Here is a 17,427-nt window from a genome sequence, read left to right as displayed (position 1 = left end):
ATTCGGCCAAGGCCAGCTGTCTTGTGATTTTTAGTGATGTGGTAGACTGAGGCACAGAGCCCACCTCAAGAACTCTAAACTGGAATCATGTATTTTAACTGTACTTTACTGCATAAAGTAAAACAGACACAGACATGCAATCTATAAATTTACTAATAATTTTTCTTTCCAATGAAGTTATGCTAGGTTAGTTATCTTGTAAGGATCTATATATATATATATATATATATATATATATATATATATATATAATGTGGCTTTTGGTGAGTATATAAAGAGTAGCATTTCAGGAATTTTTGCTGAAATATTAAAAAGACAATGAAATATTCCATTCATTCTTACTAGCTCTCTTTCCATCAACTCATGAGACTGCTCTGAATTTTTAAATTATATTATGACATTATCCTAATAATTGGGTTACGTATTATAATAGTTAATAGAAACTGTAGTTTCCAAATTTATCGTGCATTTCTCATTTAGTGGTAGATGACCATGAAAGATTTCAAAATTGTGTTTTGATCACTTAGGTCTTTTTTTTAAATTATTTTTATTTTTACTTTATTTTACTTTACAATACTGTATTGGTTTTGCCATACATTGACATGAATCTACCACGGGTGTACATGCATTCCCAAACATGAACCCCCCTCCCACCTCCCTCCCCATAACATCTCTCTGGGTCATCCCCGTGCACCAGCCCCAAGCATGCTGTATCCTGCATCAGACATAGACTGGCGAATCGTTTCTTACATGATAGTATACATGTTTCAGTGCCATTCTCCCAAATCATCCCACCCTCTCCCTTTCCCTCTGAGTCCAAAAGTCCGCTATACACATCTGTGTCTCTTTTGTTGTCCTGCATACAGGGTCATCATTGCCATCTTTCTAAATTCCATATATATGTGTTAGTATACTGTATTGGTGTTTTTCTTTCTGGCCTACTTCACTCTGTATAATCAGCTCCAGTTTCATCCATCTCCTTAGAACTGATTCAAGTGTATTCTTTTTAATGGCTGAGTAATACTCCATTGTGTATATGTACCACAGCTTTCTTATCCATTCATCTGCTGATGGACACTTAGGTCTTTAAAATTTGAATTCCACTTTGAAAGTTATCTCAAAGGATATTTACCAGATTTATATCTGGTGATTTGCAAAAACAAAAAAGTTTCCAACATTTGCTCTTATTTTACAAGTTATCTTGCCTATTCACTTTGTGATTTCCTGAATAAATTTTCCATAGTTAATTTTAGATTCTAAGCATATTGCCCCTTCCCCTTTCCTTACCTCTTTAGGCATAGGAGTGGTAATATTTTCCTACATTTTTAGGTCTTGGCTTCTCTCACTACTTTTTTATAGTTTACTTTCTGAGCCCACACTAAACAGAATTCCTTCATCAAACATTTTTCAGTTAACCCTTTTGAGTGTCATTCTTTTGCTGCCACTGAAAGATAACCAAGCTATGCCAGCTTATGGGGAAACACACTTTCGCATTGCGATTTGATGGATGCCTCAAAGCCACCTCTATCACAAAATCACATTCTTCTGCCATCGTGTTTCAAATATTCCTATGTATGGATTGAAGCAGCTCTGTAAGGCTCTTACTGAAGTGTAGATATTCTTTATTCTTCTAAAGGATAACAATTAGCATTTTGGTCAATAACATTGTAAGATTAATGAGCTTATCAGAGTAGGAAACCACCAATTATGCCCAAGAGATGGGTAATTTTGATGAGACAGATTGGAAGGTAATAAAAATACATAGATAATTGCAAAGGGATAGCATATCTAGATAGGAAGCACACATGATTAGCCATAACCCCTCCAAAGAAGTTATTGAAATAACCCAGAGTGGGGGAAAAAAAAAATGCTCTCAGGTCAAATTTTCATGTCATGAATATTTTCTCCCAGATGCAAAATTCTACAAAATTCTATTTTGTATCTCCCAGATATTTTGTATCTCCAGATACAAAACTAGTGACAGTGCCTTTCCCTTGTTTTGTTTTCTTACATTAACTAGAAAGCTTTATTTTGAAAGTAGTACTGGTTTTCTTAAAATTTTGCACGCAAACATCAACTAGATCGTGAGAAAATTTTAAATATTGTTGATTAAATGTGATATTGCCACAAAATTGTTCTGTTTCAGAAAAATGTTAAATGATTTATATCTCATAAAATTATCACAAAATTATATTTTTGATGTTAAGTACGACAACATTATATGCATTGAATATTTGGAACATATGGTCAACTACCAGTAAAATAGTGAAATACTAAAGAATTGTAACTTGTCTTCTATCCTCAGAAAATTATAAGCTCTGATTGACAATAGGCATAACAGAAAATACTGCAGGAAATCTTAGACAAATTTATATAGATGTTATAAAATTCACATTATATTCATTATTTTAATAGAGAAATCTATCTTTCAAAGACGTATATTAATGAAGTAATTTCTCTGGATTTTCAATGTGCATTCAGAGATAAACATACATTTAGTTTGGAATGAGTAATCCTATGCATTATCCCGAGAGGGCAAGATTTCTCTCCACAATACTCCATTATACAAGCCATTTTCAATAATGAAGCAATGGCATTTTCAACAGTCCCCTTAGGAAATTCTTTCAAAATATAACATTATGCTTCTCATTTTAGAATAGCTTTTCTTTATGTACAACCACATTTAAGCAATGGATTTCACCATGCTATTCTACATGTAATCTAATGTGGCATATTAGCCTCTTTTAAAATCACACTTTCCTCTAAAATTTGTGAAAAGTAATTTCATCCCTCAATAGTTGTAAGCCATATATTTATTGAGTCTAAGCTACTTTTAGGATTTTAATACAATCCCTAATCAACTTAATTTTTTTTTTTTTCTAAATACCCTCCCATTTACCTAAACATACCTGTAACAAAGGGCAAAATCCTGCATACTTATCTGCATCTCATTGGAACTCTGCTACAGAATAATTGCTAATAAGTTACTTTTGTATCTTCAGGCTTTAGAGAATTGTTCTGTTACATATCCTGTGAATCTAGACTTTAGAAATCATCTAAAGAGCTCAGTGAGAGGAATTATAAATTTTATGACATGATTAAGCAGTTCAGTGGGATATAGGTAGCAATCTAATTATGTTTCACTTTGGGACATTCCACTTGCATTGACTCAAAGTAAGGTGACACATAAGTGCAGCAATTGTGCACTTATTAATACCATTTAGACATTCCAAATATTATCTTGGTGAAATTTTATGCTGTGTACTCTTAGCAATGTTTCTTAAGTAAAAGTAAATCGATTTATTAACTATTTTCTGATTTAAATGACTTGTCACAAACTGTTTTACATATTCTTTTATGTTAGTTCACTGATTTGGGGTTCAGAAGAAATTTAATGTATTCTTTTCTTTTAAAAATCTATCTAGTAATAATCTACAGTATGCCAGGCCATTGTAAAGGTGTTGAGGAGAGAGTTACCTAAAAGCAAATTACCTGGCTTTGTGGGGTTTCCATTTTAGTGTTAGAGCTAGACTGTGAACAAATAAATATACGGTGACAGGTAATAAGTAGTGTTTTTCAGAAAAAATGCAGTTGTGTAAAGTAATAGAGATTGAATGAGTAAAGGATATTATTTTTTATAAGGTGATCAGAAAATATATGAAAAATCAAATTTGACTAAACATCTAAATGAAGTGAGGCCTATAAGAAGAATAGTCCAGACACAAATAATAGCAAATCTGAAGGCCCTGAGACCTCATTAGTCTTGATGTATTTCAGGCACAGCAAGAGAGTATAGTTGAGCAGAGGGAGTAAGGTGGAGTTGAGGAGAGAAAGTGGCAGAGGGAGTACTGATATGAATCAGAGAGTTGGGCAGGAGCCAGATAGTATGGGACTCTGAGCCATGGTAAGGAGTATGACTTGTATTCTGAAGTCCTTGTAAGCCAAAATGTTCTGCATTAAATACTGTGTTAGGCTGAATAACCCCCAAATATATCTACATCCTCATCCCTAAACATGCAACTATGTGATCTTACATCACAAAAGAGACTTTGAATATGTGATTAAATTAAGGATTTTGAAATGTGATTATCCTGGATTAACTGCATAGGCAGGGTGTAATCATAATGGTCCTTAAAAGAGGGGTACAGGAGGAGTTAGAGAAGGTAATATGATAACACAAATGGATACTTGGAGTATGTGCTTTGAATATGGAGAAAGACCCAGAAACTATTAAATATAGACAACATCTAGAGCTGAAGAAAGAAAGGAGATGGATTTTTCCCTCAGAGTTTCCAGGATGAAGCAGCTTGGTTAACACCTTGACTTCAATCCAGTGAAATGTATTTTCAGAATTTTGACCTTCAAAACTATAAGATGATGTTAAGTCACAAAGTTTGTGATAATTTGTTGTAGCAGCAAAAGAAAACTAATATGAATATACTACCCATTTACTAATAACTATATATCAGTTCAGTTCAGTCGCTCACTTGTGTCTGACTCCTTGTGACCCCATGAATCACAGAATGCCAGGCCTCCCTGTCCATCACCAATTCCTGGAGTTCACTCAAATTCATGTCCATCGAGTTGGTGATATACATGGGTCTAATTAAGGATCAGAGCATAGAATGTCACAAAGTGAAATAAGGGAATCCAGCTAGGAAATAATAGTAACTTGGGGTGGTGAGTTTTTAGGGATGGAGGTAGGCTGAAAAACTTGCTGATTGACTGTGTGTATCTTGAATAAGAAACAGACATTATATTAGCAGTCTATGAGTTACAATCACCATCACTTAGTTATAGCAACAAAAATTTATTATCTCAGTTTCCAGCCATTTATTATCTCAGGAGTCCCAGTGTGCTTGCCATAGATAGGGTCTCATAGGCCAAAATCAAGTTATCAACTGTACTGGACTACTCTCTTGAGGCTCTGAGAAAGAATCCGATTTTCTAACTCACACAGACTGTTGGCAGAATCCTGTTCCTATGGTTGAAGGACTGAGATCCCTGTTGTCCTGATGACTGACTAGCTGGGGTTTCTTTCAACAATTAAAAGCTGCTCTCTAATCCTTTTCACGTGATCCTTTCCATCTTCAAATATACCAGTGACATAATGAGTCTTTCTTGTGCTTTCAATCTGAATTTCTTTCTCCAATAGCTAAAGAAATCTCCCTGATTTTCAAGAGTTCAGGTGATTATTTTAGGCCCAAATATAGTTTAGATTCTTAACTAAAAATCAACTTTATTTGTTGCTGAGTACCCTTATTATATCTGCAAATCCACTTTTGCCATTCTCTTAGTACAAGCTGCTTTAACAGAATATCATAGACTCGCTTTAACAAGGAACATTTATTTATCACAATTTAGAAGGCTGGGAGGACTAAGATTAAGGTACAGGAAAATTGGTGTCTGAGGAGATCTCCCTTCCTAATTGGCAAACAGTGCCTTTCTTGCTGTACATGGCAGAGAGAAAAAGAGAAAGAGAGAGAGAGAGTAAACAATCTAGTTCTCTGGTCTCTTTTTATAAGGGCACTAATTTGATCACAAGGACTTCACCCTTACGACTTCATCTAAACCTGATCCTTTCCCAAAGATCCTTCCTCCAAATACCATCACATCGGTTTCAACATATGAATTTGCCAGACAGAAACCTTCAGTATGTAATAACCATATAATTTAACATTACCACTTGTGTGATATTGTATGTTTCTAGTCCCAGGAATTAGGTTGGAGAAACTTAGATTTCTGTCTATCAGGTGCCAAGTCTGACTCCTTTTTTCGTTTGTTTGTTTCTGAATGGGGCAAGCAGGTGATTGGTGTGCCATACACAAGAATGGTAATTTCAGGAAGAGTACCATGTTTAGGGAAAAAAAGAAAGAGTTACATTAATTGGAAATGCCAATTAGAAATATAGGAGGAGCCATGAGTCAGATATGTTGATATTGCCACAAAAGAATTATAATAGGGCTGAAAATGTAAGTTGGGGAATCACTAATATATATATATATATATATATACATACAATTTATAAGACTGCATAATGATGTAATTTCAGTTAGAATTGTAGATGAAGAACACTGAGCAGGATCTGGAAAAAGCTATGGTGTCATCAAATGGAATTGAAATACAGAGGCTAGCAATGGCCTGGAGAAATCAGGAAAGTATAACAGCACCAGGGAACTTGTTAGAACAAAGTTCAAGGCTACACCTTAAATGTATAAAATGAAAATTACTGGTTATGGCCAGGCAATTTATATGATGAGCCCTCCAGCTAACTCTGATTCAAATGCATATTTGAGAACTTTAAATTGTGTAGAACACTGGGAAAGTATAGGTAAGTACTCAATATGCTTGCATCTTCAAGAGAGGGCCTTGAAGCAACAGCATTTGAGAGATCCTTAGAAATGAAGGAGCTCAGGATCCCAGATTTACTGAATCTGATTCTTCATTTTAACATTTTCTCCAGGTGGTTCATATGTACATTAACATTTGAGAAGTACTGGTCTACAGTCTATTAATTCAAAGTTATGGTAAAATCTATGTGTAAACACACACACCCACACACACATCCCTACAGATCACATGGGATAGCTTATTCTATTTTTTAAAAAAGAAAATCTTTCAGATAGTTTTTAAAATATAAAATTTGTGAAGCCTTTAAATGTTTAACAATTTACCAAAATGTTTTTCACAAATTTCCCATTGCTTAAAATAACCAAGGACATGTCTCTACACCCTTTGGAGATCATGAGAAGTAGAATGTCTACCCAGAGACTCAGGAGGGAACAAGGCTGCACTTAAGGGTACCAGGTGAAAATTATCAGAGAACTGGGGAAATAAGAACGAACTTCAACAGTTTTTTCATTCTAAGTAAATACACCTGAAATATGAGAGAGTGGAAAGTGTGTGAAGATAAATTACTTCACAGTGTTATGTACTACTGGTCTGGATTCAGACAAGTACCTGAGAGTTTTTTAAGAGAAGGTAAGACTATATAAATTGCTTCTTTTTAAACTTGAATCTCAGCCTGAAATTCATCTATAATGAATTACTTCATTTCTTCATACATGAGATTTGCTCCTAAAAATGTGTTACATATCAAATAAGATTTACTGTGGTTTCTTGAGAAGTTATACAGATTGTAGGAAATGAACAGTAATTCAGGAAATATCAGTATATGAATAACTTTGTAAAATGAAAGACATCAAATATGAGAAAAAGAAATAGTGAACTATAGGAGAAAGAAGATATAGTTTGCAATAATGTAAATAAGCTATTCCATACCATGCAATTGGGTAAAAATCTGAATTAATTTAAATAACCAGTAACCTTAGACCACTGTCATTTCATTGATTGCAACATCTAACGTGAATGGTGAATCAATAAAATTATCTAAGATATTTTCTTTACAGCCATTAGCTTTAGCAGATGAAAAAAAAAGAAAGGGAGCTGATATTCAAACTATGCTGTAGAAAGCTAAAGATTTATAAGGAGGCACTCTCCATTCTTTGTGAGCTATAAAGTCTGTCCAAATAGCAATATCCTCTTTGGCAGAGAATCTGCTGCTCAGGCTGGCCATGTGTTATTGCATTTGGACTGACTCCATCCGCAAATGTTGACTTTTCATCTGTGACCAAGGAAAAAATCTGTATGAGGAACAGAACGTGTAAAACATTTAATCCTTGTTTACTTGTTAACCAAAGGTTTTGTCAGATCCTGCTGGTATGAGATTTCTGTATTTGTTTCTCAAGGTGACTGTAGATGCTGTCACAATTTTGAGTTTAAATTTGAGCTATAAACTAAAAGTTAGATTATACCTTTCACTTAGATTGATAAATATAAGTACTTGTTCCAATCATACTTTCACATTCCAGAACTTAATATGATGTAAGTAATATACTACAGGAACAGTTGATTTATAATTTCTTTGCTCTATCTTGGGCTTTTCATTAGTAAAATGAAAATAACACTGAAAATGTGATTATCTATGACAAACCACAGTGATATTTAACAAAGGAATAAAAGGCTGGTAGATGTCATGCATCAAAATTTAATCTTTGACTCTCAATTTTTAGATGAGAAACTAGGAAATAGTGAATCTAACGCATGTAAGAATTAAATATTTTAAAATTAAAAAATAAATAAATAAAAATAAATAAATAAAACAGCATGTTGAATAAAAAAAAATAAAATTAATTTCACAAAGTTTATACTGATTCATTGTTTTCAGTTCAGTAAAGTCACTCAGTCATGTTTGACTTTTTGCAATCCCATGGACTGCAGCATGTTAGTCTGCCCTGTCCACTCATTGGTCTCAAATCTATTTCTGTTGCCCTGAGTTATGATGATCACCTGACCTGAGATTTATGAACTAGTTCTGAATTTAGATATTCTATGCAAGAATCTCTTGAACTAATGAGATCAAACAAAAATTATTCAGTGAATGAATGATAAATTTTTTCCCATAGGCATAATCAAATTTGCCAGATTTATTTTTGGATTTAGACTGTCCACATAACTATGCTATATTATTTTATATGCAAATCTGAGTTTATATGGGATTGAAATTTGTGCCCCTTGATTGTTTCTCTGGGCAGAGTAATAACTCATATCTATTCCCATGTAATATTGATTTTAAATTATCAATTGGATATAGGATAATGTGATCTAAAATAGAGATCATATACCAAAAGGGTATATGAGCAATGCTGAGCAGGTTCCTCAGTTTTCATGTCAACTCTCATATTCAAAATTAACTTTGACCATTTTTAGATTGGAAGCAAATTCATCAATCTGATTCATATATGAAACTCATCAATAGTGTGTGAAGATAGTAGGAGCCCCCATCAAGTGACTTAGCTTTATACTCAGGGTAATCCATGATACGAAATTGTTATCACCACTGCATCTTATCTTACAAAAATGTAAAAGAATTAGAAATAAACTGAGGGTGAAATGAGATAGTAAAAATACCAAGTTTTTTATATTGGTCTCTTAGAGATACTAAAGTTACCTAGAAGTGTAGTAGGTGAGAATTTTTGTTTCCCTAAAACTTTTTATAGGAAGTTGAGTAAGGAAAGGAGCAAGTATAATACCTAAGATTTTTCTCAGTAAATCAATAGCAAGTACAAAGCAAAGTAATAGGATAAAAACCTACTCTAAACCAGAAATTTTGTTAAAACAAGGAATTTTATCACTGGGCCTAGAGATCAGGTAAACTGCTTCAGCAAAGTTCAAGTCAGTGGATATATCTTCCACTTTAAGATGTTTAGTGATGTACAGCTCTTTGCATACTACACTCATGCTACCTTTTAAGATACTTTTTCTGAGGAAAATACAGTAAAACTGGAACTTCAGAGTTGTTTTGCATAAAAATAATGATATATGGTCTAACCACAAAAAGGCCATTATAACATGACAATCAGATGTTTTGCATGAAAGAGGTATTTTTTCTATAATAAAATTTGAATGAGACAAAAATTGAGTGAGATGTGATGAATTTGAACCAAAATGATATCAAAATGATATCTATTTTACAATTCAATTTTGGCAGTCTGTTTAGTCTTATTTTACCCAATAGGAAAAAATTCTAAGGAAAATTTATTCATATAAAAGTCCAAACTGTCATATAGTTTGAAATCTAATGAGAAATATGAAAATTCTCATTTTTTTTTGCATCTTGGTTTATCAGTTTTGATCTTTGGAAAGAAAGGGTTTCGAATCATCAGGTCGAAAAACAGGTGGACACCAGGCCAGAAGGCACTTGTTAATATCAGTAGTGAGTTAATCAATGAAGTAACAATTCTGCTTCTGGGTATAACAAAATGAGATTAAAACTCATTCAAGTATGCTGCCATTGAAGGATAGCTGGAGATCCATCAAATTGGATAGTTTCACATTTTGAACCTGCACATTAAAAGTCAGCAATTCAAGCAGCTCTATGACAGCTGTTGATGCCTAAATCATAAACAAGTTGTTGTTGTTGTTTTTGTTTTGAGCAGGAAGGTGAATTGGGCAAAGATGGAGAGGGAAATACATTGAGACCTGATATAAACATTAACTGAGATGACTTTCAAGAAGCTTTTCATGTGCTTTCGTTTTTGCTTTCAGCATTTAAATGCAGAGACAGATGGCTTGGACAGTTTTATCAACATTTGTGTCTTTAGACATTCAAAAACCAAGAAAGATAACCAAACTCAAAGATTGCAGACTGTGAGAGGGGCAAAAGTAATTTAGCTTTTTTTTTTTTATCAATAAATATTTCAGTGTTAAAAAAATCATGATAAGGTTTTTAAAATACATTTTAACAATAAAACGAAAGTAATTAGTATAAGGCTGAAATTATGGAAAGTATTTCTAAGCAGTTTTAAATTCTGATCTGAATTCTAAGTAGATATTGTATAACATGACAGAAATAGGACATCAAAATTTATGAAAAATTTGGAGAAGTAGGGAATTGTAATCACACATGCATGGACTTGCACAAATGCACACATACAATTTCAAAATTTATTAAGAATCCAGCACATTTCTGATACATGTAATACATGTTAGATATTCAATAAACACTTGTTGAGGGAATTATGAAAAATAAATACAATTATTTATCAATTAAGACAACCTCTTATAGTGATGACATTAAAAATAAATATATGTCAATGATAAAGGATAATATTTCAGTGCATATACGTTTTGCAGTATTAGCAAAGAAACCCTGATATTTTAAATGCTATATATTTGATGGAGAATCATGAATTATTTTCAATTATATTTTGAAAATAACAACATTAAATACTAATGCTTTATGAAGAATGTCTTTCTCCTTTTAAAAAATGTAAAACAATTCAGCAAGTGGTTCTAAAAATGAAAAAAATTAACTGGAAACTATTTAATGTTTAAGATGCTTCAGATTATAAACTTTTAAAGGACCAGGATATTTAGTAAATCAGTAGAATGACTGTGTTCTCTTTAATAATTCATGATAAAAATATTTTTATTTTTTCTACCAATTCATGACACAGACTTTATGGAAGAAAACTTGGAAGCATTGCTATTTCTCAAAATAAAACCCATATTGTGTGTGTGTTTTAGGCAACCACTGGAAATTATACATAGGTCAAAATAAAAAGAGTAAAAGTTTCTATATTTAATGTCAGGTCCTAAAATAGAAACTTGCCAGAAAATAAGCAAAGTAAATTTTCCAACAAAGGAGCTCAATTATATAAACAAGTTGTAATGAGGTTATATAGATAGATAGGTAAATCTCTATATAAATAGAAGATAGTTAAACCCAGTTCTGTGATCCTGGCTGGTCACTTTCCCTTTCTGAGTTAATTCATATCCCACCACTTCCCTTTTAGAGCTCTCACACTTGTAGGTCATGAAGCACACACCCTAACTGCCAGAAAGATCAGGTTGTCAGATAACTTGAGACAGCCTCTGTGCCCTAGAACCTGAAAAATTATTCAAATCAGTCAATCCACAGATGGTGCTTGGAACCTAGCTCTTCCCACTCTGGTTGGCAATACATAAACTGTCCACTAGCTTATTTTTATGCTGTTCTTAGTACAACCCTCCATGGGACCCTGCCTGGTGGCCTTTCTTTTTTAGGGCTATAGGTAACAAAACCTGGCTCTCATGCAATTGCCATCACTGTGTTGTATACTACTTTTTGACGAATCTTTAAATTTTGTAAAGCAATCAGATACCTAAAAGACTGACCTAAGAATCTACAGAACTTCTGTAAATTTATTTACAGACTTTATCAGAAGCCTTCAGATTTATTTACAAGAATGAATCACATACATTTTTCAAAGAGTAATTAACACTATTTAATGGAAAAATATATTTGTAAGTTAAAGATTTTGTATAGTACACACAAGTGTTAACTGTAAATGTCTTAAAATTATCAGTTATCCGTAAGAAATTTCAGAAAAATGTAGAAATTATATAAGTAGGAACAAAGTACCCCTGTTGCCTTGTGAAGAGACAAGCCTCCTTAAATCCTACCTCCTTTCCAATGACACCCTTTTTTCCTCTTGGTTCACTGATTTTAAGGCAATTATTTGTTTCCCAGGATAGACGCATAGTTCCATGGGCACAGCATTGACATCTGCTTTGTTAACTGCTATATTCCCAGTGCCTGTCACAGTGTCAGCATACAGTACATGCTCAGTAAATAATAATGGAATAAATAAATGTTATCAATTCTGAAAAACAATGCACACCATTTTTGTTAAAATGTGTCACTCAGTGCTGAAGATTTCAGGTCCACACAACACACACACACACAATTCTTGGGCAATACCCTCAATTTAATAAGATAGTAAAGTATGTTGGATAAGATTATATAAAAATAATCTTTCATACTCTCTTTTTATATACTCTATAAAATCCTGATGCTATTGATATTTCTAAGGTAGCTAATAATCCCCCCACCACCACTTTGGAGCTATTAACAGAAAAGAAAAATGTACTAATGATTCTGGAATAGTAAAAGTTAAGAATTTATTGATAGACCTAAAGATATACTATATATCAAATTTGTGATTATCTCCATTGATGTCTAGAAATGAGTGAACATATTTAACAGAGAAGTTAAATAATTCACTTGCTTCCCTAGTAGGTCAGACGGTAAAGCATCTGTCTGCAATGTAGGAGACCCAGGTTCAATCCCTGGGTTGGGAAGATCCCCTGGAGAAGGAAATGGCAGCCCACTTCAGTATTCTTGCCTGGAAAATCCCATGGATCATGGAGCCTGGTAGGCTACCGTCCATGGTGTCGCAAAGAGTCCAATATAACTGAGCAACTTCACTTTCACTTTCACTTTCAACTGTCACAAGTATTGCTAAGGTGAAGAGATTTGTTTTTGAGGAAGCTTTTGGTATGATATTTGTGAAACCAGCATATTCTGATTACTTAAATTCTGCCTTTTAAGTGGAGGATATCTTTAATAATTTCTCAGAACATTTTCAACCTCATAAAAATTTAATTAAAAATTAACATTGTGCGTAAGTCATTGCTATTGTTTAGCACCATGAAGAATCAGAAAATAGATCATTCCTTTTTTTTCATGAATGGATTTTAAATCTAGTTGAGAGAAAACAAAAATAAAAATGTCTACTCATGAGTGTACAAACCCTAAAGACAAAATGTCATAATGTAAAAGTTGAGTGGGTTCAATTAGGAAATTTGTTATGCATTTATAGGGGAAGATCTGTGGAAATCTTCCCAGTGCATACAAGATATGAATTAGCAAAGTTAGGGAAGCTTGCTGTGGTACAGGGGAAGCAAATTGCCCCTTTATAGAGTCAGTAATTAAATGAAAACCAGCCAGACAAAAGCATTTTCTAGGCCTGTGATTCTGATGGAAGGGGTGTGGATTAGTTTGAACAAAATCAAAACGTGTTAACTTCTTGGTTACAGAGTCAAGGAATACACCAAAGTGAACCTATAAGGAAGAAATTAGTTTGAAATTTTAAAGTGTGGCCAAAATTCAGAGGACAGAGAAAGGCCCATCAGTTCAGTTCAGTTCAGTCACTCAGTCGTGTCCTACACTTGGCGACCCTGTAAATCACAGCACGCCAGGCCTCTCTGTCCATCACAAACTCCAGGAGTCTACTCATACTAAGGTCCATCGAGTTGGTAATACCATCCAGCCATCTCATCCTTTGTCATCCCCTTCTCCTCCTGCCCCCAGTCCCTCCCAGCATCAGGGTCTTTTCCAATGAGTCAACTCATTGTATGAGGTGGCCAAAGTACTGGAGTTTCAGCTTTAGCATCATTCCTTTCAAAGAACCCCTAGGGCTGATCTCTAGAATGGACTGGTTGGATCCCCTTGCAGTCCAAGGGACTCTCAGGAGTCTTCTCCAACACCACAGTTCAAAAGCATCAATTCTTCAGCACTCAGCTTTCTTCACAGTCCAACTCTCACATTCATACGTGACCACTGGAAAAACCATAGCCTTGACTAGATGCCTTTGTTGGCAAAGCAATGTCTCTGCTTTTGAATATGCTATCTAGGTTGGTCATAACTTTTCTTCCAAGGAGTAAGCGTCTTTTAATTTCATGGCTGCAGTCACCATCTGCAGTGATTTTGGAGACCCCCAAAATAAAGTCTGACACTGTTTCCACTGTTTCCCCATCTTTTTCCCATGAAGTGATGGGACCAGATGCCATAATCTTTGTTTTCTGAATGTTGAGCTTTAAGCCAACATTTTCGCTCTCCTCTTTCACTTTCATCAAGAGGCTTTTTAGTTCCTCTTCCCTTTCTGCCATAAGAGTGGTGTCATCTGCATATCTGAGGTTATTGATATTTCTCCCGGCAATCTTGATTCCAGCTTGTGCTTCTTCCAGCTCAGTGTTTCTCATACAGAAGGTTAAATTAAATATCCTAGTGAGTAAGTGATCATGATGTTTTGTGAGAGAAATAGTTTTAAGTAACAAACATATGTTTTAAAAATAAAACTATTTGCTTTTGAGGGGATGGGACTATAGATCACATGGGAAGGAAGTTTACTGTTATTCTAAAGAGCAGACTTCAGATTTCAAAATAGACTAAAATTTCAGTGAAAGTGAAAGTTAAGTCGCTCAGTCGTTTCCAACTCTTTGTGACCCCATGGACTGTAGCCTACCAGGCTCCTCCGTCCATGGGATTCTTCAGGCAAGAATACTGCAGTGGGTTGCCATTTCCTTCTCCAGGGGATCTTCCCGACCCAGGGATCAAACCCAAGTCTCCCACATTGGAGGCAGATGCTTTAACCTCTGAGCCACCAAGGATACATATTAAGCACATTTTATTTTTCCCCCTTTTCACATCCAGTGTCCATTCTGATGCTGTCTGTGTGTGGAGGTCAGGTATTTGCCAACAACAGTTACCTATCTCAGCAGGTATTTTTTTTTTTACCATGCAAGAAATAATTAGAATATTATTAAGACAAATAGATATTAATATAAATACTCCACAATTATTGGGCACTTAAAAATATTAGTATTGCTAACTTGGATTTTAACAGAGACCTGCATTTCAATTGTTAGCTCTTTTAATTGTGGAGTAGGCAAACTTTCAGGGATGTTTTCTTCTACATTTCCATTCTGATGACTCTTAGCTTTTGAAAATGTTTTATGCCTCAAGCATTCTTGCCTATCTGATACTTAATCTCATTCATAAAATCAATTCCTAATTTTCAATCTATCACTTATGAGTTCATTGTTTATTAAAGGGAAAGAAAACATGACAACAAAACACCCAACTTAACCCTTAACCATTTGACCCTTAATCATTTGACACTTACTGTTTTTCAGTACAGAACTGATTTTCTCTTTACATAATAAGAGAATAGTTTACTTTCAAAATAATGGTTAAAATGTTTTAGATTGCCTTCTAGTTAAAAAAAAGAGAGAGAGAGAGAGAAATATCTATGATGACTTTTTTCTCTCTGAATATTACACTGTATGTGTTCCAATTTGCAACCTAGCTAGACTTTAACTCTAGTGAAATTTGGGTTATTTAATACATTTATAAATCAAGAAAATAGGTTAAGCTTGGAAGGAACCACATGGGATCTTTATTTACTTGGATTTCACAATGCTTGAAGTCAACCAGATGAGTCTTTAGTAGTATAGAGGAAATGTTCTTTAGAATTATTACTTAAATTAAAAAAGAATGTTGCAAAGTTATTTTAATGAATTTCATATGAAGATATACGTTTACATGAAAGATCATTTTGTATAACTATTCACAGCATTTACTTTTAAAACTACATTTCAGGTAACACTTTTAGTATTCTTGGAGTTTTTAATTAACATCTGGCATTGTACATAAAATTTTGTAAATTTCATTATTTCTCATGAATATGAGTTTTTATTGAGAATTAGGACATAAACCAGTAATAATATATATGTCATAGAAAAAAGTTGATCTGAAATGATATATCATGGGTATATCTGTTTACCCATATCTATCTACTTATTTTTTCATCTGTCTGTATCTATAGATATAAAATGGCTTAAAAGAAAGTGTAATTCTTATCTCCAAAACAAGGAATTTTATTCCTTCTATGTAATTCTTAAAAGGATAGGATATTACTCAGCCATAAAAAAGAATGAATTTCAGTTTTAATGAGGTGGATGAACCTATAGCCTGTTACACAGAGTGAAGTCAGTCAGAAAGAGAAAAATATAGTGTATTAATGCATATATATGGAATCTAGAAAAAGGTATTGATGAACCTATTTTCAAGGAGGGAATGGAGATACAAATCTAGAGAATGGACTTGTGGACACAGTGGTGGAGGGAGAGAGTGGGACAGATGGAGAAAGTAGCATCAACATATATACACTATCAGATGTGAGATGGCTAGCTGGTAAGAAGCTACTGTGCAGCACAGGGATTACAGTCTGCACTCTGTGATGGCCTGGAGGGGTGGGATAGGGGGAGGACAAGGAGGGGATAAAGGGAAGAGGGGGAGAGTGGATAATTATACACATAATTATCTGTGTATAATTATGGCTAATTTGCATTGTTGTATGGCAGAAACCAACACAACATTGCAAAAATTAAAAAGTGGTAAAAAAAGGATGGGAATCATATCTATGAATTGCTTAACATGATACGATTTTCATGAGAAAATGAGATCACCAGTGCAGTTTTTCTCTAAGGATATAATTTAAAATGAAAACTCTAACCACTCTCTTTCCTTACTTTTTCTGTCTCTTGTCCTCTGCAGATGGGCCCTTGGGCCCCCGAGGATTAGCTGAAGCTACAGAGATGTGCACTCAAGAGTGCTTGGTTTTGGGTCACTCTGACAATTGCTGGATGCCTCCTGGCTTGGGTCCATATCAACACCCTAAATCTCCTCTCTCAACCTTTGCACCCCAAAAAGAATGGATCAAGAAGGACAAGCTTGTGAATGGGCACACCCTGACCAGAGCCTGGAAAGAAGATAGCAACAGGAACCAGTTCAATGACCGTAAGCAGTATGTCTCCACTGAAGGCCATTTCAACAATGGCAGCCACATGACAGACATTCCTTTGGCAAATCTGAAGTCTTATAAGCAAGCAGGAGGTGCTATTGAGAGTCCTAAGGAGCACCAACTCTAAAAAAAAGGCCATATGGGACCTAAGGACTTTAATCTAAATAGACATGCTAATACCGTGTGTGTCAGAGCTTTATGTATTCAATAGATCTCTACAACTATGCCCCTTAGAGCAGGGATACCCATAATTTTGTGTTGGCACCATGGAGGATACAATGTTTTATCACATAAGAGAGAAGATAGTTTTACTAGCCATGTGATCTTATTTACTAGGATTGATTAAACTTTCCAGAAGTGTCTCCATTGTGCAAATATCTTTTTTTAAATTGCATTTTATTTTGACCCTGGACTGCTGCTATGAATAATAGAATATGCATTTGGAGAGTAAGGAAGT

The 17,427-nt window shown here is 34.3% G+C and overlaps 1 protein-coding gene across 1 annotated transcript in view; it reads left to right on the top strand.

Annotated features, from left to right (window-relative positions):
- The window catches only part of PCDH9 (protocadherin 9), a 1,158,506-nt gene extending 1,141,409 nt beyond the window's left edge, over positions 1–17,097 (top strand). The window contains exon 4 of the mRNA XM_052650239.1: positions 16,724–17,097. Coding sequence (XP_052506199.1) covers positions 16,724–17,097 — 374 coding nt within the window. The remainder of the gene's footprint in view (positions 1–16,723) is intronic.
- The last annotated feature ends 330 nt before the right edge of the window (positions 17,098–17,427 follow it).

Source organism: Budorcas taxicolor, chromosome 12, assembly GCF_023091745.1.
Source record: "Budorcas taxicolor isolate Tak-1 chromosome 12, Takin1.1, whole genome shotgun sequence".
In the NCBI taxonomy this organism is placed as follows: Eukaryota; Metazoa; Chordata; class Mammalia; order Artiodactyla; family Bovidae; genus Budorcas; species Budorcas taxicolor.
Note: the sequence above shows the minus strand (reverse complement) of the source record. Positions and strands in the feature narration are given on the sequence as shown.